Source organism: Cervus elaphus, chromosome 2 (assembly GCF_910594005.1).
Source record: "Cervus elaphus chromosome 2, mCerEla1.1, whole genome shotgun sequence".
NCBI classification, from domain to species: domain Eukaryota; kingdom Metazoa; phylum Chordata; class Mammalia; order Artiodactyla; family Cervidae; genus Cervus; species Cervus elaphus.
In genome coordinates this window covers 9449894-9475772 of record NC_057816.1, presented here as the reverse complement: position 1 = coordinate 9475772, position 25879 = coordinate 9449894, and the positions used below count along the sequence as shown (strand labels likewise).

At 53.6% G+C, this 25879-nt stretch overlaps 1 protein-coding gene across 2 annotated transcripts; it reads right to left on the bottom strand.

Moving 5' to 3' along the window:
* Positions 1-1716: 1716 nt before the first annotated feature.
* Positions 1717-21065, bottom strand: SLC22A8 (solute carrier family 22 member 8). Of its 2 annotated transcripts, XM_043871234.1 has the most exons (11): positions 20928-21065; positions 19842-20201; positions 9068-9171; positions 8370-8524; positions 7479-7647; positions 5117-5240; positions 4789-4904; positions 3624-3838; positions 2614-2722; positions 2274-2477; positions 1717-2195 (listed from the first exon to the last, which is right to left on the bottom strand). In XM_043871234.1, exons 2-11 carry the CDS (start codon positions 20175-20177, stop codon positions 2096-2098), a joined length of 1632 nt encoding a protein of 543 aa, XP_043727169.1. In that variant the 5' UTR covers positions 20178-20201; positions 20928-21065; the 3' UTR covers positions 1717-2095. The 2 variants fall into 2 exon arrangements, with proteins under 2 accessions (XP_043727169.1, XP_043727175.1); XM_043871240.1 differs by lacking the exons at positions 19842-20201; positions 20928-21065 and adding an exon at positions 9397-9511.
* Between the last annotated feature and the right edge of the window lie 4814 nt (positions 21066-25879).

The following is a 25879-nucleotide window of genomic DNA, read 5'->3' as shown; positions in this document are numbered from 1 at the left end:
GTGAGATCAAGTAGGATGAGGGATGACAAGTGACCTATGGATTTGGCACAGGGGGTGACGACTGTCCTGGGTGAAAACAATTTCAGAGAAGAGTGGGGGCCAGAGCACAGTTTGGATGAGGTTAGAAAGTGGAGGCAGGGGAGGCAGACAGGAACTTTGTGAAGTTTGGCTTTGAAGGGAGAAAGAGATAGTGTGGCTGTGGAGGGAGAAATGGCATCCAAGGAAGGTTGGTGGGTTGGCTTGTGTTAAGATAGGAGAGATTTGGGTTTATTTAACTGGTGATGGGAAGGAGCTAGGAGAGAGAGAAAGGGCAGAGACCCAAGGGAAAGCAGATGGCTGCTGGTGGGAGAGGCTGGACACAGAGCCCAATGAGAAGACTGGATTTTCTCCTGTGATTGGGACAAACTTGGGAAACATGGTGGCAGACATCGATGGGTTCAGTTATGGCTGCAGTTTTCTTGGTTAAATAGGAGACAAAGATACCTGGTGGGTGCAGGGCTGGGACTTGGATCAGAGACTTGGAGTGATCAGGCAGAAGGAGGTCATGATTGCAGGAGCCCTGCAATCTGTTTGCAGCCACTCTGGGCTTGTTCATGTGAGTGATCACTTGCCTAATGGGACATGTAGATACACACGTGGTATTTCCAAGGACAAGATTTGCCATAGACTGTTTTGTGACCCCTAATGTGGTGGTGCCGACAAAGGTCCATATAGTCAAAGCTATGGTTTTCCCAATAGTTATGTATGGACATGAGTGTTGGACCATGAAGAAGGCTGAACCCCGAAGAACTGATGCTTTTGAACTATGGTGCTGGAGAAGACTCTTGAGAGTCCCTTGGACTGCAAGGAGATCCAACCAGTCCATCTTAAAGGAAATCAACCCTGAATAATCACTGGAAGGACTGATGTTGAAGCTGAAGCTCCAATCCTTTGGCGACCTGATGGGAAGAGCCGACTCACTGGGAAAGACACTGATGCTGGGAAAGACTGATGGCAGGAGGAGAAGGGGGTGACAGAAAATGAGATGGTTGGATGGCATCATTGACTCCATGACATGAGTTTGTGCAGACTCTGGGGGACAGTGAAGGACAGGGAAGCCTTGTGTGCTGCAGCCCATGGGGTTGCAAATAATCAGACATGACTTAGTGACTGAACAACAATAATGTGGCTGTACTAGGAGGTGGGATCTTTGAGAGGTAATTAGGTTTAGATGAGGTCATGGGGCTGGGGCCCTCATGATGGGATTAGTGCCCTTAGTAGGAGAGAAACCAGAAAGCTTGCTTTATCTCTCCTTGTTCTGCCATGCGAGGACAGAGTGAGAAGGTATCTGATTATCTGCAAGTCAAGAAGGAGGCCCCCCACCAGGAGGCATGTGCCTCTGTCCATCCCACTGGCATGGACACCAGAAACTGAGCCTGCAATCACTTTGATCTTGGACTTTCCAGCTTCCAGGACTGTGAGGAAGAAGTTGTTTAAAGGATCTGGTCTGTGGCATGTTGTTATAGCAATCAGAATAGACTAATACAGGCTTGGTGTATACACACCTTGGTGTGCTCATATTACACACACACGTTCATATCAGCTCACACGCACCTATATACCTGTACCTGTATGTACCTGGCATGTACACGCCAGTGCAGATGAACCGAACTGCATGCTCACATGTCCATACCGGGGCCTTCCCCCTTTCCCACCCCAATTCCTGAGCAGCAGGGCTTGAGTTCTTCATTGCCATTTATTGAAACCTCTTGTTGAAGAAATGGGTGGGCACAAGAAGGGGAAGCGGGTGGAAACAATGAGGGAAGTGGCCAGTGGGGAAAGGCTGGACAGAAGAATGGCAGGGTCTGGGCTGTGGGGAGGGTGGGGGCAAGGTGGGGTGTGCAAAGGCCTGTGGCCAAACCTTTGAACTGGCCCGGGCTGGGTTGAGGGGGCTCCAGTGGTGGTGGAGATGACTCCCGGAAGGTCTCAGAAGACTATGTCCTAGGAGCATGGATGTGCCCAGGGCCCTCCCCAAGGTGTCCTCAGAGCCCAGAGACAGGCAAGGACCTGGCTGGGATTTGTTTGTGGAGGGCAGGGAAATGAGGGTCTGTTGCCTTCAGCTGGGGCCCAGGCCTGGATCATGAGGCTGCAGAGGGATCCTCTGGGATGCCTTTTCTGCTTCTGGCTCCTGCTTTGACTTCTTTGCCCGCTGGGACCTAGAGAAAGAGAGCTCAGGAAAAGCCCTGGGCTTCCGCGCGGAGGAGGACTGCTGGGGCCAGAGGCAGGGGACTGACCAGTTTTCTACGTCCTCAATAGTCTCTGGCAAGGGCCGATTGAGTGTCTCAGGCAGGAAGAGGGCTGCGCTGCCTCCCAGGAGGGCGATGCTCCCAAAGATGACATTGGGGATGAAGGGTTTCAGCTCCCCCGTGATTTTCACCAAGGGGGCTGTCATGCTTCCCACGCGGGCCCACATATTACTTATGCCCATACCTGTTTGCCTGGGAGAGTTCAGAGCAGAGGTTGGCAGCCTGTGCATGCATTCTCAGAGAACGGCTCTGGGACCCCTGGACCAGGTCCACAATTCCACCTGCCCCTGTGTCCTCTGGCTGGGCCGGCCCCATGCCCAGCACCTACCGGGTGACTGTGGGGTATAGCTCGCTTGTGAAGAGGAAGAGGCAGCTGAAGGAGCCGGACAAACATCCCTTCCCAAACACAGCCAGTACTGTCCTCAGGGTCATCAAGTCTGCAGAGGAAAGAAAACAAGGTGAGCTTTGGGGCTCAGGAGTCCCTGAGTGTTCTCACTCCTCAGAGACCTCCTCTCCCTTTTAGTTTTGGTTGCTGGGAAGCTCAGATCCAAACTTAAAGCCGGCTAATAGCCCCTCTGCTATTCCAGGGCTGTGTGGGCTTCTGTGCTGCTGCCTTTGGGTCTTTCCCTGACTCTGATTCCCTATTCTCATAGTTTGTTGTATCTGTTTAGTCCTGCTCCTTTGGGAGGATGTTGGTGTGTTAACCCGTGTGTGCATCTGTGCTAAGTAGCTTCAGTCATGTTTGACTCTTTGCAACCCCTTAAGACTGTAGCCCACCAGGCTTCTCTGTCCCTGGGATTCTCCAAGCAAGAATACTGGAGTGGGTTGCCATGCTCTCCTCCAGGGGATCTTCCCCACCCAGGGATCGAACCCGTGTCTCTTATGTCTCCTGCATCGGCAGACAGGTTCTTTACCACAAGCGCTGCCTGGGAAACCCCCCCACATAAATCAATATAAAGTAAGATTGGCTTTTCCAAGGTCATGGTGAAATACGCTGCAGAGTATTTCTTGGTCACTGGGCTCTGATGTTTCCCCATCCAAGCTCGTTTTCTGCAACCAAGTCACTCAGGCCATGCAATTCCTCACGTGGTGCAGACACCACCATACTCTGCCCTGTCTGAGTCAGGTCTGGAAAGGATCTTTGATAGCACCTAGCCCAACTGAGTTATTTTCTAGATGAGAAACCTGGGCCCCAGAGAGCACAGGGCCCTGCTGAAGGTAAGAGAGAGGCAGATCCCGCAGAACTGGAGTCCCTGGAACCTTACTCCCAGCCTGCAAAGCCCACAGACATAGGTCATCCTCTCTCAGAGGGTTCTGGGGGTAGTGCCAGCTTCTCACCTGCAGGCACAAAGATGAGAGACAGGACACACCCTCCTGCTAGGAGCAGAAGAGCAGCCTCGGTGGTGTGCCGGCCCAGATAGCTTATGGCCAGCATAGTGATGAACTTGGCTGGGACGTCGACCCCGCCAAAGATGAGCTGGAGGATGTAGAGGTTAACTCCAAATTCCTCCACGCCCATAGCCAAACTGTAGTAGGCAAAACCAGTGGAAAACCTGAGGGGCAGAGAGTGATCGGTTAGGACCCACAGCCAGCTGGGGGCCTCTCCCCCCACATTGCTCATTTGGTCAACAGGATGATGAAGAGTTTCATTTCTTGCCGCAGCTGCAATGGATTGATAGGGTCTGCTTCAGTGCCGTTTTGCGGCCTTTGAGATCCGGTCTGGGCTCAGTGAGAGCGTGCTGGGATTGATTGGTTATGTCTGACATGGGCGTGGGCTAAATTAGGGTGAGGAGTGCTATACAATTGACTCCAGAGGATATTGATCCTGGAGGCAGCAAATGATCTGTTTCGGTTGGGTAATGGTCTAGCACTCAGAATGGGGGAGGAGAACGTCCCCAGGGCTGTGCTCTTGAGTGAGATGCCTCCTTTCTGCCTCTCAGAGTTGTGGGAGTCCTCTTTGAGGGCAAGCATTCCTGGACACAGTAAATGCTTTCCACGTGGTGATGGCCAGGATGGAGAAGGAACTCAGAACCAGGCTGCAGAAAGGGCTTTGAAGGAGTGGTGGGATGGCGGGCAAAAGAGAAGATTCAGGAGAAACATGATTTCTGTTGTTAAATCTTGCAACTCTGAGCACCCGCCTTGTTCTGTGGGGTCCCAGAGAGCAGTGCTGGACCAGTTGGGGTGGGAGGCAAGAATAGAGAGGCGCAGATCACATTGTGAGGTATGAGCCGGTGAAGGGGTGTGGAGCAGCTAGCTGCCTTGTGGGTGAGGTGGGTGTGACCCCAGGGGAAAGCAGACCCTGATGGCTGGACTTGTCTGTGGGGCAGGGATGCGAGAGATCTCTGGGGTTGAGGCTGGGCTGGGGCAGCTCCGAGGAGGGAATACCTCTACTCTTCTTGCAGGTACTCAGGCCTTGTCTGTAGGTCAGCCTGTCAGAGGCCTTGTTCATGACACCTGCTCGGCAGGGGTGCTGGGGTGTGGGCAGGAGGGGGTGGTGGGTTACCAGGCCAGGGAAAGACAGAAGGTCATTCGGCGCAGGATGGGTGTCCGGAACAGGTCAGCTACGCTGCGCTTGGCCTTGGCCAAGGCCACTTCCTTCTGCGTGTTGAGTTTGATCTCCTTGGGGCAGAGGAAGGGGAGGGGTGCCATTAGTGACCAGCTGGTGGGCAGCAGGAAGAAGAGAAGGCAGTGCAGGCCTGGTGGCTTTAAAGAAGCTTGCTTAGCTCATCAGAGGTAGCTTTGTGGGCAGAGGAAATGGAGGCAAGAGAAAGAGGATAGCTCAATAGCAGAGCCTGGCTTCCTGCCCCAGACCATAATCCCTCAGCCTCTACCTCCAGGCTGAGTTTCTTTCCTTCCTCCTTCTTCCTGTTGAAGGCTGCCACCTGCCGGAGTGTCTTCAGGGCCTTGGGGGATCTTCCAGACAGGACCATCCAGCGGATGGACTCTGGTTGCCACCTGAGGGTCAGAAGCAAGTCACAGTGTCTCCCTGCCCCCAACTTCCCAACGCCAGAAGTTCTTTTGAGAGGCTGGAAAGAGATCATGCGCCAGAGTCAAGGGCAAGGAGGCCCAGAAACCCAAGCTGCCTTACTACAGATTTCATGGAATTTAAACTTGACCAAGCTTTGTACCTGGGCTGCCTGCAGCCAACACAAGTTCCAGAGATCTCTTCTTCCCTTTCCAGAAGAGCCTTTCCCCTGCACTCCCCCCCCCGCCCCCTTGCAACCTGGGCTGTTTGTTGTCCTTGGGTGTCTTTCTGAGCTAGGACCCTTGAATCCTAGGCCAAGGCAGGTGGGGCCTGGGGAAGGGACGGCACTTTCGAGACTGGACGGCTGGAGGGTCTTGCACATTCACCCACCCAGCCTTCCTTGGGCCAAATTCCAAGTCCTAGGAGAAGGTGGGGCAGGGCTGCAGCCCCAGGGCATCTTAGGAAAGGTGCTAAGTGCTAAGTTCAGGGTTGTAGTCTAGGGAGTAGGTCCAAGCACTCTTTGATTCTCCAACTCTGCTGGGTGCGGCAGGGGCTGGGGTGGGGGGGTTTGCAAGGGCAGCAGGGGAGCTTGGAGTTGGCAAGTGTGTGGCCAGCCTCACTCTCCCCCACCCCTGGGCTGTCCTTTTGGGGTGGGTTCACTCTGAGCAATCCCTGAGGGTCACTAAGATGAAGAGAAATGCAGGAGGCAGAGGTGTGGGGAGACAGGAGGGATGCTTGGAAAAGTCTGATCCCAGGTGGGGTCTGCTCTAGCTGTGACCCCACAGGCACCAAGGACCTGGCTCCAGTGAGACCCTCTGGGGAGTGGACACTGGTCACCTGGCTTCAGACCTTTGGTCCAGATGGTAGTGGCAGCCTACTGGGCCCATTGCTACCTGCCTTTCTGGTCTTGTGGTCTTGTTTCTGATAGTCTTCTCAGCCTGCGCCTGCCAGCATGATCCATGACTTCCTCCCAAACCCCATAGCCAGGGTCTAGATTCCATCCTCCTCTTCCGGAAAATAATGACAATTAGTGAACCTTTCTATGGGCCAGGCTCTGGGTGAGAGGCATTAGTATCTCCACTTTGCCTAGGAAAATCTTGAGGCTTAGAATGGGTGAAGCTTGTCTCAAGTCACACAACGAAGGGGCCTGCTGACCCTTATTTTGCCTCCTGACTCTCAGCTCCCATCCTAGGCTGTGGATATGCCCAGCTCCACCCTGGACCCTCTGACCGTATCTCTCACTGCAAGATTGCCCATCTGCCTGGGAGCTTATTTTCATTTTCAGATGGAGGCCCCATTCCAGTCCTCTGTCTTTTTGTGCAACCTTCAGAGATTGCTTCACCTCATTGAACCTCTGTTGACTTATCTGTAAAATGGGAATACTAATGCACCCTTCACACACAGAGGCTGTAAGGGTCGGGATGATGTGGATTGATGCCCAGAACAGGGCCTCACATATAGTAAGTGCTGGATAAAGGGTCCTCCAAGACTTCACTTCTGCTCCTGAGCTTGTTCATTATTTCCTATTCTTTGGGTCCTGCTATCAACTACTACCTACAATTTGGTTTCCTGTCTTCATCACTGAATCAGACTCCTTGATTCTCCCAGGTTCTCAAGTTGGAGCTTTCTTTTCCTTTTTTTGCCACACTGTTCAGCATGTGGAACTTCCCCGACCAGAGATGGAACCCGTGCCCCCTGCAGTGGAAGCACAGACTCTTAACCACTGGACCACCAGGTAAGTTCCTCCTTTCCTTTCTTTTATACCTCAAATCCAGGAGTCCCTGAACTCTCAGATCTTTTCCTTCAAAATGCCCCAGGCTCCTCCTTCCCACGCAGTCACCTCCCCCTGTATCTCATCCCCATCTGCTTGGGTCTGTCCTTCTGTGTGACTGTGTCACAAACAGAAGTTTGGTCAGGCCTTTCAGCACCCCAGGCATCTTCAGAGGTGTTCTCTGTTCCTCCATGTGAAGCTGAGGCCTCTCTGCTTTCTGGCCTGCCCCCCCACCAATCACAGCAACTTACCCTCGTTTTCTACGGCCCTGGGTCCTCCCCGGGCCCTCCCTCCAGAGACACACCTCTGTGTGCAGTTCTGCTTCCCAGAAACCCCCTTTCTGACCGTCTCAGGGTGTCTTAAGACAGACAGAATCAGCCAGGCCGGTCAGGCATGGGTTCCTCCTATTTGATCCCTGCGGGCCCAAGGAGGGGGCTGAAGAAGAGGGGCCACGTACCAGGACAATAGGAAGAAGGCGAAGAAGGGAATGGACACGGATAGCTGGAGCCAGCGCCACTGGGGAATGACATAGGCCAGGCCGGGCAGAATGAACTGGCCAATGGTGTAGAAGTAACCGACTGCAATCGACTTGATGGCCCGCATTCGGGTGGACACCCACTCGACATCTGCAGGAGGAACCCAAGGACCCGGTTAAAACCCTAGTGGGTCCTGGGCACCTCCAGAGAAGGGGTATCAGTTCCTGTCCCCTCCTGGCTGCTTGATCTGACCTGACCCTAAAGTTTCATCACCCCCATTTTAGAGATGCTGTGACTGAGGCTCAAGATGCAGGACACAAATGTAGGTTTGTCTGATTTCCCAGCCCACATCCTTTTTTTTTTTTTTTTTAATTTGACTGTGTTGGGTCTTGGTGGCAGCACATAGGATCTTCCTTGAGGAGCTCAGGCTCTCTAGTTGTGGCACTTGGGCTCCAGAGCCCCAGGCTCAGTAGTTCCAAGGCATGCGGGATCTTAGTTCCCTGACCAGGGATGGAACCCATGTCCTCTGCCTGGCAAGGTGGCTTCCTAAGCACTGGACCACCAGGGAAGTCCCCCTAAGCCCACATTCTTGACTGCCTCTCCAGCGGCAGATGAGTTCCTTTGTTTTTATCTACTTGTGTTTGTGGACTGAACGAAATCATGTACCTGGCAGGTGCCAGGCCAGGGTAAGTCCTCAGTACTGAAGCTGCTGCTATTATGCTTGTTTTGTTCAGAGTGGGCTTCTGGGGTCCTGAGAGGGGCAGGGCCTTGACCAAGGCCACCCAGGCTGAGCTGGGCCCAGACCCCACTCTCAGCTTCAGGCTGGCTGCTTCCCAAATTCTTGGTCCCTGCCCCTTCCCCCTGCGGCTCACTCAGGATGGCGGTGCTCAGGGTAATGCCTGAGATGCCGAAGCCACACAGGAAGCGGAAGACTGTGTAGGTGGGGAAGGTGGGGCTGAAGGCTGCGCCTGAGCCGCTGGCCGCCAGCAGAAGGTAGCTGCAGGTCAGGATGGGCTTGCGGCCAAACCTGCAGCTCGAAGAAGAAGAGGGATGTTAGCGGCTGTGAGCCAGCCAAGGAGAGTGACTCTGCAGGCCTCAGGGCAAAGGGCTGGACCCCACCCCTCCACCTCCCAAAGGGCCAGGCAGGGCATGTAACTCCTTCCCGGGACAGAGCCTTGCTGGTAATTGCTATTTTTGTTGACAAGTTTGCAGTTAGATGTTTGGGTTAATGAGTGATCTACTCTACCCCCAGCTTAGTTGCCTGAACGGGGTTCAAAGGACCACTCTTCTCCAAGCCATTCATCCATCCACCTACACGGCTACACAGTGGTTACTGTGTCTGGACACCTTGAGGCTGGGCCCCAGCTCTGGGGAGCCTGGAAGACTCAGCTTGTAGAGGTTTGAGAGCAGAGGGTAGGCAGTGGCCCTGGAAGGGGCTGGCCACACAGCAGGGACCCTCTCGCCCACCTCCCCCAGCTCTTTGCCTCTTTGGGAGTGCATGGGTGGTACAGAGAGAGGGTAAGGAGGTCTCCATGAGTTGGGCCCCCACTGCGGGGCCCCCACGTCTCACCTGTCAGACAGGGCTCCCAGCACGAGCCCCCCAATCAGTATGCCCGCCATGAAGATAGACTGGGCCAGCTCCTTCAGTTTGCCGGAGTTGCATACCAAGTCCCACTGCACGGGAGAGAGAGGGGGCCAGGCAGCTCAGTCCAGCCCGGCCTCTCCGCTGTGCTCAGCCTGGGCCCCGTGAGTGCGCTCGCTCTCCCAGCGCCCTCCCTTGGCTTCCCCTCGCTTAGTCCCCTTCCACCTGGCCCGGGGCTCCTTGGGTCCCTGCCATATGGCTTCTGGTCAGTTCAGCTGTCACACACCCAGGTCTGTTCTCAAGCTCTGCAGGCTCACCTGAGTCCAGTGGCTCCCTGTGTGTCTGCTCCCCATCCTCTCATACTCAAGGCGGGTCCCTCTGCCTGCGGCCTCTCTCCACCAGGGGACGTTCCTCCAGCCCACACCTTCATCTCTCTTTCTCTCTCTGCCTCTCCAGACTCCTCCCCATCTGCATTTGCATGTGCTCCAGTCTCTCCATCTCAGAGCCCTCTTCCCTTCCACAGTCACTCCATTTCTCTCTTCCTTTCAAAGCCAAATCTTGGGAACAGGGAACCACCCTTGCTGTTACCCGTCCTCATGTCCCACTCGTTTCCCAAGCCTGTCCCCGCCACGCCACTGAAACTCTGCTCCCCAAACCCAGTGGAACCTTCTGGTTCCCGACCTGACTTCCCTTTGGCAGCCCCTGACCCCGCTGACCTCTCCTTCCCCCTGGTCTTCCTTCTTTATCTCCCTCTGTGGTCTCCTTTCTCTCTATCCCTTGAAGGTGTCCCAGGGCTCCTCTTGGATCTTCCTCTTTTTATTCACTATCCCAGGAAATACCATCTGTTTTTGTGACTTCAATGACTATTTTATGGTGAAGACTCCAAATCCCTCTCTTTAGCCCAACCTTTTTTTCTGCCCTTGAGACCCAATGATTTAGCTGTCTACTTGAAATCTCTATCTGGAAAGTAGAGTCAATGACACTCGTTACCCACTCCCTGTCAGGTCGGAATCACAGTGATCGGCAGCCTTTTTTTGACTCCTTCCTCTCCCATGTTACAATTGCTTGATCCTCCAGTTTCTAACTTTGTAATATTTCTTTCTTCTTTTTTTCTGTCTGCCCCAGCAGCATGTGGGATCTTAGTTCCCTAAAAGGAATCAAACCCGTGCCCCTGCAGTGGAAGCACAGTCTTATCCACTGGATCACTAGGGAAATCCCTTAATAGTTCTTGAATCTGGATTCTTCTATTTCCACTACTGCTATCTCTCAGAGCAGACACCATCCTCTTATACTTGGATTAAGAATAACAGCCAATACTCAGTAGAAACAAAAGTAATGGGACCTAATGAAATTTACAAGCTTTTGCACAGCAAAGGAAACCATAAACAAAATGCAAAGATAGCTTATGGAGTGGAAGAAAATATTTGCAAACGATGAGACTGACAAGCACTTCATTTCCAAAATATGTGACCAACTCATACAACTCAATAACACAAGACAAACAACCCAATCGAAAAATGGGCACAAGATCCAAAGAAGACATACAGTTGACCAACAGGCACATGAAAAGATGCTCCAACATTGCTAATTATTAGAGAAATGCAAACCAAAACGGCAATGAGGTATCACCTCACATCAGCCAAAATGGCCATCATTAAAAGGTCGACAAATAACAAATGCTGGAGAGGGTGTGGAGAAAAGCGAAACCTCCTACATCATTGGCGGGAAATTAAATTGGTGCAGTCACTATGGAAAACAGTATGAGGATTCCTCAAAAAGCTAAATATAGAGATGTCACATGATCCAACAATCCCACTCCTGGGCATTTATCTGGACAAAACTATAATTCAAAAAGTTGCATGTACCCCTTCATAGCAGCACTATTCACAATAGCCAAAACACGGAAACAACTGAAATGTCCATTGATGGATGGACAAAGAAGATACAGTATACATATACAAGGAATACTACTCAGTCAAGTGAAAAAATCTGAAAGAGAAAGACAAATACCATGTGCTATCACTTATATGTGGAATCTAAAACATGATACAGATGAAGCTGTCTACGAAACAGAAGCAGACTCATAGCCATAGAGAACTTGCGGTTGTGGAGGGAGGTGGGGAAGAGATGGATGGGGAGTTTGCAATTATCAGACGCAAATTATTATATAAAGAATGGATAAACAACAAGGTCCTACTGTGTAGCACTGTATAGTCAATATCCTGGGATAAACCACGTGGGAAAATATGAAAAGGAATGTATACATGGAGAGCTGAGTCATTTTGCTCCACATCTAACACACAGCTGTGTGTGCTAAGTTGCTTCTGTCATGTTGGACTCTTTGTGACCTTATGGACTGAAGCCCGTGAGGCTCCTCTGTCCATGGGTAACACAACATTGTAAATCAACTATACTTCAATAAAATAAATTAAAAAAAGAATAGCATTTATCGAGGGCTTGCTCCACACCAGGCACTGTTCTCAGTAAGCACTTTTCATGCCTTAGTTTTTTCAGTCATCACAACAACCTTATCATGTAGAGTTGCTGTCATCTTCACCTGACAGTTGAGGAGCCTGAGCCCAGTGAGGGTTATCAGAACAATCCTCTGATGGCCTTCGGCCTCAGTCCTTCCTATTCATTCTTTCCCCGATAAAATCAGAGTGGCTTTCTGAAACACCACTCAAATCAGGTTGCTGCTTTGTCTAGAGCACTCACTGGCTTTCTCCTGCGCTCTGGTTAAACAGAAAACTCTATTAACACAGATTTATGAAGCCCTCCGGCTCAGACTCCTGCCCACCTGTCTGGCCTAATCTCCTGCTAATCCCCGACACGCACCCTTGGTCCAGTCGTCCCGAATTACTTGTGTAATGAAGCAAAGAATCTCATTTGCTGGAAATGCTGCATGAAAATGTTTTGGGTGTAAAACAGTGTGGGCAAAGAACCACACACCCCAGGGAGCTCTTTTCACTTTCTTCGCAGGAAGCGAGGGAGTTTGGGGAAGAGGGACGCCTCCAGGTCCTCCGGCTGACTCTGAGTGGCTGGGACTGGCCCGCAAATCCAGTGTCCTCATTTCTTCCTCCACGCGTCTGTCCCCTCCTCCAAGAGGACACAGGTCACACAGCGTGATGCCTGCCTATTTACTGCCATAACTTTGCCGAGGGCAGAGGTGTCTCGTTGGAGGACTCTTTACCCCTAGCAGCTAGCAGAGTAGTTGGTGCACAGAAAATGTCAATATTCATCCAAGGAATAACCAATGGGGACTTCCCTGGTGGCTCAGTGGTTAAAGAATCTGCCTGCAACATAGGAGATGTGGGTTCGATCCTTGTGTCGGGAAGACCTCCTAGAGAAGAGAACGGCAACCCACTCCAGAATTCTTGCCTGGGAAATCCCATGGAGGGGTTCCAGTTCATAGGGTCACAAAAGAGTTGGATGTGACTAAGTGACTAAACAACAACAACAATAACATACATATTTTACTGATGAGACCCAGAGCGGAAATAGTAACCTGCAATTGGAGGGGGCTGACACCCAACTTCTATCTAGCCCTTGGCATGGCCTGGGCTGGCCTCTTGCCTATCAGCTTTTGGCAGCTCCACATAGAGATTTTGCTCCCAATATCATATCCACTGTTCTTGGCCTTCTTTTTCCTTTCTTGGAATGATTACTCCTTAGGGAGCTGAGTTTAGGAAGGGAAGAACAGGAAGCCCAGTGCCATGTCTTCCTGAGTGATGTATAACCAGAAAGGTGATGGGAGGAAAACAGAGGGCCCACTATGCTCAGAAGCAAGCTTTGCAAATGATGCCATACTAGTCCTATGAAGTGGGTACTATCATCATCTCCATTTTATGGACAAAGAGCCTGAGGCTCAGAGGGTAAGTAACTTGGCCAAGTACAGCTCAGTTCATTTCAAGGCAGAGACTCAAACTCAGGTCTGTGGACCCCTAGCCAGTGCCCCTGACCACCGCTCCCTGATGTGTGCTTTGCTGAGTCCCGAGCTGCCAGAGAAAGGCTCAGTCCAGGGAGCTGTGGCCGTGCGCCGCCGTAAGACACTAGCGTGGGATGGGTCAGAGTCACCGCTGGGGAGGTGGCTGAGGCCAGAGCCAAGTGCTCTGGTCTGACTTCAGGCTCAAAGGGTGAGGGACAGGCTCAGGAGCTGGAGTGGCAGCAAAATCACAGGCCAGGAGGCCCCTCAGAGGGCAGAATAGAAGGCTTATCATAAAAGGTCAGGGCAAACAACCATGGTCAGGGCGAGCTCAGAAGAGGCCAAACTCAGGAAGAAATGCAGCCTGACTGACATCTTGACTGTAGCCTGTGAGACCCACGCAGAGCAGCCCGTGAAGCTGGACCCAGATTTTGACCCTTGGAAACCGTGAGGTAACAACTGTGTGTTGGTTTTGGGGGAAAAAAAAAAAGGTCAGGGCAAGCCATCAAGGAAGGATGGGGCTACTGCTGGGTCTGTATGGGCTGACTCTGCCAGGGGACCCCACACATGGTCCATACTTACCCCAGAGAATAGACAGGGGGAACACACTTCCCTAGGTTGGGGGCCCTTTAGACCCAGTTCAGACCTGGGGAGAATTGCTATGGCTCTATCTACTCTTGGGCCTCTAATAGAACCAACCCTGGGACGCAAGGGCCAGAGGGCCAGGTACCTGGTAAGACTCAGAAGGGTTTGAGTCTCCAGCTCTGTTGCTTAGTAGCTGTGTGTTCCTGGGCCAGTTACTTAACCTCTCTGTGGCTCAGTCTCCTTACCTGTGCGTGAGTGCCTGCTAAGTCACTTCAGTCGTGTCCGACTCTTTGTGACCCCGTGGACTGTACCCTGCCAGGGTCCTCTGTCCATGGGATTCTCCAGGCAAGAATACTGGAGTGGGTTACCATTCCCTTCTCCAGGGGAACTTCTTGACCCAGGGGTCGAAACCTGGGTCTCCCTCATTGCAGGCAGATTCTTTACCGTCTGAGCTAATGGGGGTAATACTAATACTTACTTCTCAGACTTGTAAAGAAAAGAAGGAAGAGTGCCCGGCACTATACTGGGGCCAGCAGTTGGCCCTCTATGGGATCGCTGTTTTATTATTATTGTCACAGGTCATTGTAAAGCCTGTGCTCACGGGACATGTGATGCAATAGAAAAAGCATGGATTCTGGAGTCAGGACCCCCGACCCTCTTGCTGCAAAAGCTTGACCTCACCCTCATGGCTGTGAGAATCACCTTTTTGATCTGAGCCCAGTGTATTCTTCTGTAAAAAGGGGTGACATTCACAGCACTCAGTCATTCATTTGTCTCTGGCTCTTTGCGACCCCATGGATTGTAGCCCACCAGGCTCCTCTGTCCATGGAATTCTCCAGGCAATACTGGAGTGGGTTGCCATTTCTTCCTCTAGGGGATCTTCCTGACCCAGGGGTCCCACGTCTCTTGCACCTCCTGCATTGGCAGACGGATCCTTTACCACTGCGCCACCTGGGACGCCTGACATTCACAGTGGCCACAAAAGAAGATGTGAAGGGTTGCAAAAGGAGGAATGCAAAGTACCAGCCCAGGGCCCTGCACACAGTAGGTGCTCGTGGTGCACTCGATGACCCTGGAGAGCCCATGGGATGGCTCCGGGGCTCCTCGTGCCTAGGAGCACAGTTTCCTAGGTGAGGGCTGCCGTGGGGGGGTCAGACTGGCCCAGACACGTGGCTGGGGTGGGGCCCCCCAGTCTTTACTGGGGAGTCAGATTGGAGGCTCCCCCTATGGGAGATGATTGGAGGGGTACCCAGGGCAGGGTCTGGCGTGAGCAAGTAGGGGTGAAGCGGGAGCTCAGCTGGAGACAAGAGATGGACAGGTGGCCTGGGAGGTGGGCAGCCTGGGGATTCGGAGGTTGAGATGGAGGAAGACCAGAGACTCAGCAGGGCAACCTCACAGAGTGGAGACCCACTTCCGGGGAACCACTGAGCGGGTTCTCTGCTTCTCCAGCTGCTGACCTGGGGCCTCCAGGGACCTGTGTGGGCAACAGAATTTCTGTGGCCCCGGAGAGAGGACAGGAAGACTCCAGGCCCAGAAAGGAATCACAGGTGCCTCAGCGGGGAGGGCCTGCCCATCCAAGGCCAGGCCCAGGCCTTCAGGAGCCTCCAGGCTGAGCTGGGCACCCACAGGTCGGGTTCTGTGGTGTGAAAGCTATGGCCTATGGCTCCTCTCCAGGGAACCCAGAAACCACAACTCACACGCCCCACACTCTCCAGACTTCAAAGAAAGGCCTTTGTTTCCTCTTAATGTGCTAGTAAAGCTCTTTCTGAAAAATTCCAACCTTGTCTCTGCTGAACCCAGAGAAAGGAATGTGCGGTCACCTCTGCCAGGGGAGCTTATGGGATCAGAGGGGGGCAGGGAAAGTCCCCGTGCTCCTGGCTAGACCCAGAGCGGTCCTCTCACCCTCACCCCCTCCACAGGGAAGGTCCTTATGATCCCATTCTACAGATGAGGGGACTGAGATGGGGAGGGAGATGACTCACCAGGGCCCCAGCTGTGGGGGTGGAGAGGGGCCCTGTGTACAGGTTTGTGCTGGGTGGGGGCCTGGCTGAGCCTGGAAGAGCTGTGATAGCTGATTCCCATTTTACTGAGGGTCCCCCTACTCTTCTGAGGGGACTAACCCCCTCCTTCTCAGAACATCTCTATTAACGACCGTAAGAGCAACAGCAGCAGTGAACATTAGTTGAACGCCTGGCAGGCGCCGGGCCCTGTGCTAATGCTGACCTTGCATTATCTCTTTTAAAGTTCAGTTGCTCTCTTACCCCTTTTTACGGATGAGGAAACCAAGACTTCTGGGGCCGTAACATCCCCAGTGAGTGGCAGAGTCAGGACGTGAACTCTGTTGCTTGGCGCTGGCTCTCAGTCAAGCGCTCTCCACCTGGGAGATGGCCCCGTGCTTCTAACCAGGGTCACTTGGACCGAGCTGGCTGCAGACACTGCCTTCCTCATGACCGCCCTGCCCCCAGGGCTGGCACCTCCAGGCCTGGCCTCCACCCCAGAGACCTACCCCTGGGTGAACCCCAGGTGAGCCCAGCCACGGCTTTACCTCCGCACAGCAGGGGCCCAGAACCCCATCCCACTGCAAGCAGATGGAGCATGGATTTGCCACGGGCTTGAGCCACAGACAGAAAAGTCAGAGGGGTCTGACCATGCTGGGCTGCCACCAGCACTTGGTTGGGTCTGGCCACTGACCGGGCAGGGATCCCGATTGTGGGGTCTCCTGGCTGAGCATCCTCAGGGAGCCTGGGCCTGACCAGGAGAAGAGGGGCAGACCCCCGAGGCCTAGTGAAACCCTGCGCTAGGTTGGATGTAGATTCACATGACTCTGACTGCCGGAAGGGTGACTGGGAACTCAGCCGGCACGGATGAGAGCTGATGCTTGACCAAATACCAGACCTGCAAGGTCTGCTCTTGGCTGGGCTCCCTGAAGCTCGAGGTGTGTGCCCTGGAGGGGAAGTGGCTTCCCAACAGTCAGCACTGGCTAAGTCCCTCCTGCTGCTATGGCCTTCACCCAGCACTCACTGAGTGCTGCTGAGCACCTAGCCCAGGGTGCAGTGGTTGGGGGATGCGGTCCCCAGGAGCAGGGGGTGGGGGAGGGGGAGAGGGGGCTCTGGAGTCCCGCTGCCTACGTTTAACTCTCAGCTCCAGCATTTATCAGACGTGGGACCTTGGGCCAGTAACCTGTGCCTTGATTTCCTCTTCTGCAAAAATGGCATAGTGAAGTGAAAGTCGCTCAGTTATGTCGGACTCTGTGACCCCATGGACTATTAGACCATGGAATTCTCCAGGCCAGAATATTGGAGTGGGTAGCCTTTCCCTTCTCCAGGGGATCGTCCCCACCCAGGGGTCAAACCCAGGTCTTGCACATTGCAGGCAGATTCTTTACCAGCTGAGCCACAAAGGAAGCCCCCAAAATGACATAACCTCAGAAGGTTGTTGTGAGGATTGAATGAGTCCATATAACCAAAGTGCTTAGCGCCTTCTGGCATGGGGTGAGCACAGAGTAAGGGGTATTATTTTATGGCTATTATTTCATTGTTCCCTGGAGGATTTTTCGTTTCCTCAGCTAGGCACTGTGTTCTGGCTTGCGGTCCAGCAAGCTGCCCATACACCTGGAAACTTAACTTACAGGTATCGGAACATCTTTGACTCCTGTGCACTGCTCACACCTGTCCCTCACCCTCACAGTCATTCAGGTTCCAAGTCCCAGAGATTCTGACTCCCTACCCTGTCTGGTGTTTATTCCAACTGTCCCTGATGTCTGTCGTCATGGTCCTGGGTCCCAAAGGCAGCCGACTCATGGGTCTCCCAGCCGATGGACTAAAATGCTCCCTAAGCTGCTGTCCACCCTGTGGTCAGAGTGACCGCCCTTCGAAGGTGATCTGAACAGGTCACGCTCCTGGTTAACAGCATTCAGTGGTTCCCGTTATCTTCGGGACAGAGGACGCACCTTCGCCTTAGCATCCAAGCCAGGCCCTCCTCCTTCCTACATCCATGGCCTCCACACCCCACTGCCCACCTCTCCAGCCTCCTCAGTCTCTTGCGGTCCTGACTGTCTTGCTCTCTTTATGCTTCTGTAACTGTGTGTTTGACGCCACGCACACTGCTCCTTTTGCCTGGGATGCACTTGCCTGCTTCAGCCTGCCCCCTAATCCCTACCCCTCCTTCACACTCAGGGCAGGTGCTGCAAACTCCAGCAAGCCCTCCTGGGTTCCCCCTCCAGGCAGATTCCATGCCCTCCTCCGGGTTCCTGGAGTACCCTGAGTTTATAAAAGCTTGTATCCATTCATTACACAAATATTTATTTCACAGAGGACCTCTCTGTGCCAGGCATTGTTCCAGCTCCTGGGGATACAGCAAAGCAGCTGAAAACATCTGCCCTGGGAAGCTTGCCTAACCCTACCTGGCTTCTGGTCACCCTGGAAGGATGGGTCTGCCTGCCTGCTGGAGGCGAGCTAGAGGGAAGGCCGGGCTCATGAGCTCTCTGACTTTGTCCGTGCGTGTTGGTTGGATGTATTTCAGGCACTGTGCTTGGTGCTGGGGAGAAAAACGCGCATGTGACAGGGAGGAAGTATCTGGGACTATGAGAATCAGCAGGAGTGATGGCGGGGAGCACGGCCCTGGGGTCAGGGGCCTCGCACTGAAGGGTCTGAAGCTGGGAGCTTCAGACCCCGCAGCTGCCTCTTCCTTCGTGGTATGACCTTGAACAAGCTGCTTAAACTCTCTGAGCTTCGGTTTCCCCGTCGCAACAATGGGCTTATCATTAACATCTTATAACATCAGGAAGGTTAGAAGGGTTAATATCTATGACACACTTAGGACAATGTCTTGCACACGGTCAGTGCTTTATATAGAAAGAAACATTCACTAAACAAATGAATAGCAATCATAGATTCTGAACATAGATGGCCCTGGGCTCAAATCTCCTCTCTGCCAGGTCCTAATCATATGCGGTCCTGGGAGAGTCATTGAACCTGGCTGGGCCTCAGATCCTTGGTCTATGAACTGAAGGTACTAACAATACTTCCCTCACTGAGATGTCATCTCCTGGGATTCCAGGAGCCCGTGCTCATAATGTGCCCAGCACAGGACTAGCACCGGGTAAATACTTTGAAATGCATCTCTTCTAATGGGGCAAAAGCAAGATCTTGCCCTCAGGGGTCTCATGTTCCCCAAAGGGAGAACGAAAACATTGGCCTCTGCTCACTCCTCAGATGCCACCTCCTCCAGGAAGCCTCCCTAGAATCCTGTGGTTCCTCTATCTATCTTTTGTACTGCCACAAATGCTTGTCCCTCTGTGCCTAGTATGCATTTTTCATTTTAAAATTCCAGTTCTGAAGCTGACCACCTCTGTGGCACTGAACTTTCGCTTCCTTTCTCTGAGCCTTGTTTTTTTTTTTTTTTTAATCTGAAAAAGGTGATAGAATCACCTTCAACAGAATATCATTGTAGGGGTCAAATTATGGGAGTGTTGGGCAAACACTAAGATATGCCAGGTTATTTGTAGATCCCCAATAAACGCCAGTTTCCATTCCCCTCTCTTCATCTGACATAGTCTCCACGTCATTGAAGAGCCTGATTTAACTCTGTAATTCCCAGAGATGGCAGGTAAAAGAGTCCGTGGATAAATGAGCTGTGAATGAATGGAGGTGCACATACGAGAGACTGCGAAATTGGAGGGCATGTTTTCTGGGTCTGCTCAGGTATGTTCCAACCCTCCCCTCCGTCCATCCCCTGCTCCACACACTGTTCCACCTTGAGGCCTTGGTGCAAGACGGAATTTTCCTCCTTTCCCCCATTGCCTGGCTAACTCTTGCTGGATTCTCTTATCTCAGCCCAGGGTCCCTTCTGTAGGGAAGTTTCCCCCCTCAACCCCGGTCCCTGCTCCCTGCCCAGGGCTAGGCTACAGTCTCAGGTCACAAACTTAAGTACTTTGAAGTTGTAATCTGACATTTCCTGTGTGGTACTCTCATTAATTGATGTTAGCCCTGCTAGACTGTGGACCCCGTGGGAACAGGGAGGGTGCATTTTTGACTCCCCGGAGCTTGGCACCATGCCTGGCATAGAATGGGCTGTTTATACTCTGAATGTGAAGAGACAGGACCTTTTGGTCCTCCGCACCCAGGTCCTTCCTCCCTGCCTGCCCAGAGCTCTGTCCCCGGGTCCTAGGGAGACTGGGGCCCCTGCCTACCCCCCTGCCCACGAGTGTGCGGTGCTGACTGTCAGCGGAGGGAGAGGCCGGGCCCCCGGTCATACCTCAGCCACGATGGAGTCCCTGGAGCTGACGTCATAGGTCCAGCCATCCAGGCAGGGCTCCGTGGCCCCCTGGGTGTCATTGGGCAGGCTGGCGTTGGATGGATATGCGAAACGGAGGCACGTCTCAGGCTTCCCGTTCCGGCCCATGGGGAGCACCCAGGGCTCCATGGAGGCGTTGGGTGGCGGGCGGCAGTGGTGGGTGGGGGTGGCGGCTGTGAAGATCTGCAGCAGGTTGTGGTTGGCCATGCCGAGGATGGGGAGGCCCAGCAGGACCGTGTGCAGGAACTGGAACGGCCCGTTGCTGGCCACGCGGTCCACAAGCTCGGCAAAAGTCATGGTGCCGGGCAGGATGAGCCAGGGCTGCGGCGGGGGGCACCAGGCCGGAGAGAGGGATGTGTGCACGTGAGGCGATGGGGGTGGGGTGGCCGCAGGTGGATGGGTGTGGAAGCCCAGGTGGGAAGGTGAGCCCAGGGGCATGTGTGAGCCCGTGTATGTGGACGTGTGTAAGGATGTGGGGCTCAGCTGCATGCACCCACGGAGTTATGTGTGGGTGAAGACGTCCCTGACTGCGTGTACAGATGTGGGGTCGCAGGGGTGCGTGTGTCCACAGCGGTGTCTGCAGAGATGGGCACAGGGAGGCTAGAGTATCAGGGCAGGAATATGTGAGCTCGGATGTGCGTGTGGGGACTTGTGGGTGGGGGTGTGTGTCCAGCCAGCCTGGTCACACCTGCTGCAGGCATGGGGCAGTACAGGCCACACCATGGGGACCAAGGGGTTCGGTCTTGGACATGGGCCACCCAGGATGGAGGTCAGGAGTAAGTGGAAGAGTTCTTGGTGGCCCTGAGCAGACACACAGGGTTGGCAGAACCCAGGTTGCCTGTTGAGAAGGTCTCCCCAAGTCCAGCGCCTCCCGCTTTTGCCTGTCTCCTGGGGCTGGCGGACTATAGCCGGGCAGCCGAAAGGGCCTGAGCAGGTCCCAGAGGGCTTAAGGGACTTGGCCAGAAGCACTGAGGAAGCAGGGCCTGGTCTTGGGGCCTCCCCGGGGTCCCTGGGGGCAGGGGCATGGTGGGTCTCTGTCCTCCTCACCTGGAAGCTGAGCCTGGCTGCTCCCTCTGGTGGGGCTGGTGGTCGATGTGGCTGGAGCCCGTGCTCTTTCCCAGATCTGGCAGCTGCTGTGGTTTGGCAGTTCAACTCCAACAAGCTGTGTTTGCGCCTTCCCCCGGGGGGGGATTATATAAGGCGTAAGCTGTTTGCCCGGGCTAATGTTTGACTTTCTTTGGGGATTAATGACGCCGGCAGGGGGCTGCTGTGGACCCACTAAGCCCAGCTTTCCTCAGAGGGCTGCCCCAGTAGAGGCTGGGGTGGTGGCATGGCTGAGCCAAGCCGGCCTGCTGGCAGGACACAGGGCTGGGTGGTCTGGGCAGGAGGGGTTGGGGACCGGGGTCGGGGTGGGGCCGCTTGAGTCCTGAGGGCCCAGGGTCTGCTCTGAGCTGATGTTCCGAAGAATCAGAGCTGAGAAGAGTCAATGAGAGAAGTGTTACTGCCCGTGAGCGGACAGGACGCCGCCGGGCATCACCTCCCCCTGCCTGGTGCCTCTTGGCAGGGTACATCCAGGCAGGAAATGTCAGCTGGGTCTGCCCCTGAGGGCCCAGGTCTGTCACCCCCGGGGCTCCTGGGGCAGTCAGGGTTCCCCTATCTGCATCTCAGACACTGGGGAACACTCACCCCCCTTCCATCCCCATGCTCATTGGATGGGCTTTTCTTCTGATCAACTGTTTCCCAAACAAATTGCAGTCCCTAAGGTTCTGTTTTATTTTTTTCCCCTCTGAATATTATTTTAATTGGGCTTCCCTGGTGGCTCAGATAGTAAAGAATCTGCCTGCAGGGTGGGAGACATGGGTTCAATCCCTGGGTTGGGAAGATCCCCTGGATTGGGGCATGGCAACCCACTCCAGTATTCTTGCCTGGAGAATCCCCAGGGACAGAGGAGCCTGGCGGGCTACAGTCCATGGGGTTGTAAAGAGTCAGACATGACTGAGCAACTAAAATAATTATATAGAAAATCATCTGTTTCTTGCAAAAGATATAGGAAATAAAACAAGCCAAAATGCCCACTATCACCCGAGAGCCAGCCCCGTGGGTGATCTGATGTATATCCTTCCAGCTCTTTCCTCATCAGAGACCCCGATCCAAGCCCCCATGTTCTAGTATTCAACATGAAGTTCATTTAACCCTCCTGGCAGCCCTGTTGCTACTATTCTAGCATTATCCTAGGAAATGGAGGCACAGAGAGGTTAAGTAACTCATTCCGGGTTCCCCAGCCAGGAAGTGGCAGGCAGGGGCAGTGGGACTCTAAGCCCACTTCTGTCTCTTGGAGCCAATATTTTTGCCAAGTCTGCATCTCCTCAGCACGGCCGCCTAACCTGGCATTCAGCTTCACTCCTGCTTGCCTTTCGCTCTTGGGGTCTTCTTCCAGGGACCCTAGGAGCTATCCCTCCTGTCTGCTCTGGGGGTTAAGAAGGGGCCCACCTAGGACTCCCCTTCTTGGCTAGGGAGGGGGCTTCTCATTCTCTTCCTTGGCCCCCTCATCCACCAAGGCGGCATCCAGCTCCCAGGGCTCAGGCTGGGCTCCGGCCCCTGAAGTTTCCTCCCCTACCAGCCTCCCGAAGGGCAAGGTCAGTGGGTAACCTGGGTCCAGCCCCTCCTCTCTGCTCTCCACCTGGACCCAGTAGTAATTGATGTTCTTAGAGTGGCTGGAGGCAGGGCAAGATCCGGAGTCATCAAAGGAAGATTAAATTATGCTCTGAGGCAGCCAAAGGATTGTTTTAGGAAGGTTTTTTGACCGCGAAGCTTGCAGAGAACTGGGCCTCCACCCTGGGGGCCCCCCCCCCCCCCACCGTGCCCCAAGCCCCCCTCTTCCGGGCATTCTCCCTCCGTGAGATTTTCCAGTTCCTAATTGGGCCTGGGTTATCCGTCTGTTCCTCTCCTTGAGGAATGTTGTTTAAAGGGGCCCAGTGATGTCCCACTGTGACCGCTGGAGCTGACCCAGAGCATGGCCCGGTCAGGGGCAGTGCCCCGGCCCCCTAGGATGTGCTTGGATTCCTGAAGCTGAACTGAGGGGTTGTGTTCATGCACTTGCTGTCCAACCTTGGGCAAAGCACCTCCCTCTGGGCCTCTTGTTTCTCTTCATTAACTGAGAGGCTTAAAACACACACCCACCCACGTGTACACCAGAAACCTCTTACTCAAACAATATATCGGGTGCATAAGGTCAACATATAAAGCAGATCCTAAAGGGGGTGGTCCGGCTAACATGGTGAAAGGCGTGGAGAGAAGGCCCCTTCACACTCTATCCCCCCAGCCCGTCCTTCTCTTTGGCATCTTCTGTCCCAGACCATCCCTGCCTGAGGCAGCTTCATTATATCAGAGGATCCATCACTTCTCACATGCTGTGATCCTAAATTCAATATGTTGAAATTAACTTTTTAAAAAAGAAATGATGCATTTGGGAAATCTTACATATTAGCTGCATTTTTTAAAATGCATTTTTAATTTGGGGCAAGGGAATCAATTTTCTTCTTTCCTTCCTCCCGTTCTTCCTTCCCCCTTCTTTCTCCCCCTCCTCCTTTCTTCCATTCATCTTTTTTAAACTTTTTCAGAGCCTCTAAGCTGAACTGGGTTGAGTCAGTTTCCCTCTTCTTTTCAGGGGACGCAGCTGACATGTTTTGGTCTGGAAAGGCACAAGGAATCATCTAACTCCACGTCCTCATCTTACGTAAGGGAGACCGGAGTTCAGTGAGGGAAGGAAGACAGATCTGACTCCCAGGGTCCCGTGCAGCTTCATACAGCACACTCTCTAAATCTTCCATTCGTGGAGGCAAGGGAGGGACTACGACAAGTGAAACCGGGAAATCTTACTTCCTTGGAAGGGGCGTCTGGTTGTTCTGGCCAGTTACAGAGGCCACACTAAACTTTCCGTGGACCATCCACACTCCTACCTACTCATTTGTTCATCTGTTTATCTGGTCATCTCTCTATCCATCCTTTCTTTCTTCCAGCCATCGATCTTTCCTTCCATCCATCCATCCATCCATCAGTCTTTCCTTCCATCCATCCAATGTGTCTCACGCCTTATGGGTTTGAGGTCCTGTACTTGGAGCTACGGTGCCTGATGAAACTTCCCATCAGCTTGTCAGAGAAGACAGCATCCCAGAAACAATTACAGCACAAAGGAGGCTGACCTCAGCGCCACAGGAGAGGTCTACAGAGTTCCAGTGGTCTTAGGAGAGGGAGAAGATGACCGAGGGATCGGATGGGGGTGTGTTGCACATAGAAGGTGGTGTTCACACAGGCAGAACTGGGGAGGGGGCTACAGACCCAGCGGTGTGAATTCAGGGCATGGTGGCAAAATGGGAGGTAAACTGGATGAAGCAGCATGGATGGACACTCTCTTCCTACCCAGGATGGTGGTCATGGTCACAGCACTGTGATAGTCTCTGAGGGACTTGTGATCCCTGGATATCCCTTCTCTTTCTGTAGGTGGGAGGGGGAGCTCCCGAGGCTGGGGCTTGCTGACTGAGTCATGCTCACCGGTGCCTAAGCTCACCTTGTACAGAATCTGGGTCCCTCGCCCCCTGTCAAGGTTCCATCAAAGCTGAGCTGGTCATTCAAACCTTCCTGGTGTCTCTGTGCCTGGCTGCTGCCTGTTCACCAACTCCTCGTGGGTTCAAGGCAGAAGCTATAGCATGCGTGGGGCCCTATCCCGTCGCTCAGTCTACAACCCCAGCTAGGGGATTGGGAGGGGTTCAGTAAATTCCCAAGGGCCAGGAGCTGTTCCTTCGTGGTGGCCGCGCTGGAGGGACTCCAGGTTCTGCCCCTGCCCTGGGGTGACTCCAACAGAACAGTGGCCTGTATGGAGTGGTTTCAGGCTGGGCCTGGGCAAGGGCTCGTCCTCTGCCCTCAAAGCTTAACCAACCACTCCCCCTGCCTCCACAGGCTGATTGTAAAATTTCCTTCATGGGAAGAAAGCATTCCAGGGAAGAGGAGTCCCAAAGGCCTGAATCTGAATCTTGACTCCACCGCTTGCTAGTTGGTTGGCCTTGGGCCAGTGATATTTCCTGTTTAAGCCTCAGTTTCCCCACCTGTAAAATGGGGATTAATACCTATGTTATGAGAAGAGATGGTTGGATAGCATCACCGATTCCATAGACATGAACTTGGGCAAACTCCAGGACATAGTGAGGGACAGGGAGGCCTGGCCTGCTGCAGTTCACCGGGTTGCAAAGAGTTGGATGTGACTTAGTAACTGAACAACAATGATGGCGCGATGACCTACCTTATACGATTGTTGGGTTTGTTTTTAATTGGAGGAAGACTGCTGGGATTTTAACTAACATACATGAGACCCTGAACATACTGCCAAGCACCTAGTACTTAATTTGAGGGTCACCCCTGAGGGACCAGCAAGGCTGAGGCATCCCAGGAGGAAGAGAAAGCTGCCGGGAGAAGGGAGGACAGAGGCGTGCCCTTTGGCCGTTGGTCACAGGATGGAAGGGTTTCAGCCGGGTGGGTGGACCTCTTGAGGCTGTCCTTGGGCCCCTGGAGTCTGTCTGGGCCCAGCCAGTCACTGTTGAGCCCACGATGCCAGGCAGGCTGGGCCTCAGCTGTCACCCCAAGTGAGAAAGGGCAAGGACACAGGATCATTCCGGGACCCAGGAGGACTGAGGGATTGTTTTCCAGCAGCTGGAGTCCGGGTAGTCCCCGGTGCGGAGTGACTCCCGTCGCTCTCTCTGCCCCGCGACCCTGCCGCTAAAGGCACAGCAAGGAGAGTCGCCCCCTGCTGGTGTACCTCGCGAACTGCATCTCTCGCCTTGACCGAACTGCGGAGTTTTGGAACCTTCCCGCCACCCGAACCCAGAACCCAGCACAGCGAACCGATTTGTGTGGACCTGAGAAGCCCCACAGACCGGAAAACCTCCGTGAGAACTTGAGGGAGGGGGCCTCGGTCTGACTCGCTGCAGCTGCAGGCTGACGAGACA

Coding starts and splice junctions, on each gene's coding strand:
- SLC22A8 (XM_043871234.1), bottom strand. CDS start 20,177: ATGACTTTTGCCGAGCTTGTGGACCGCGTGGCCAGCAACGGGCCGTTC. Junction 4,905..5,116: donor GAAAGAAACTCAGCCTGGAG/GTAGAGGCTGAG, acceptor CTCTGCCCCAAG/GAGATCAAACTCAACACGCA. Junction 2,478..2,613: donor CTATACCCCACAGTCACCCG/GTAGGTGCTGGG, acceptor GAACTCTCCCAG/GCAAACAGGTATGGGCATAA.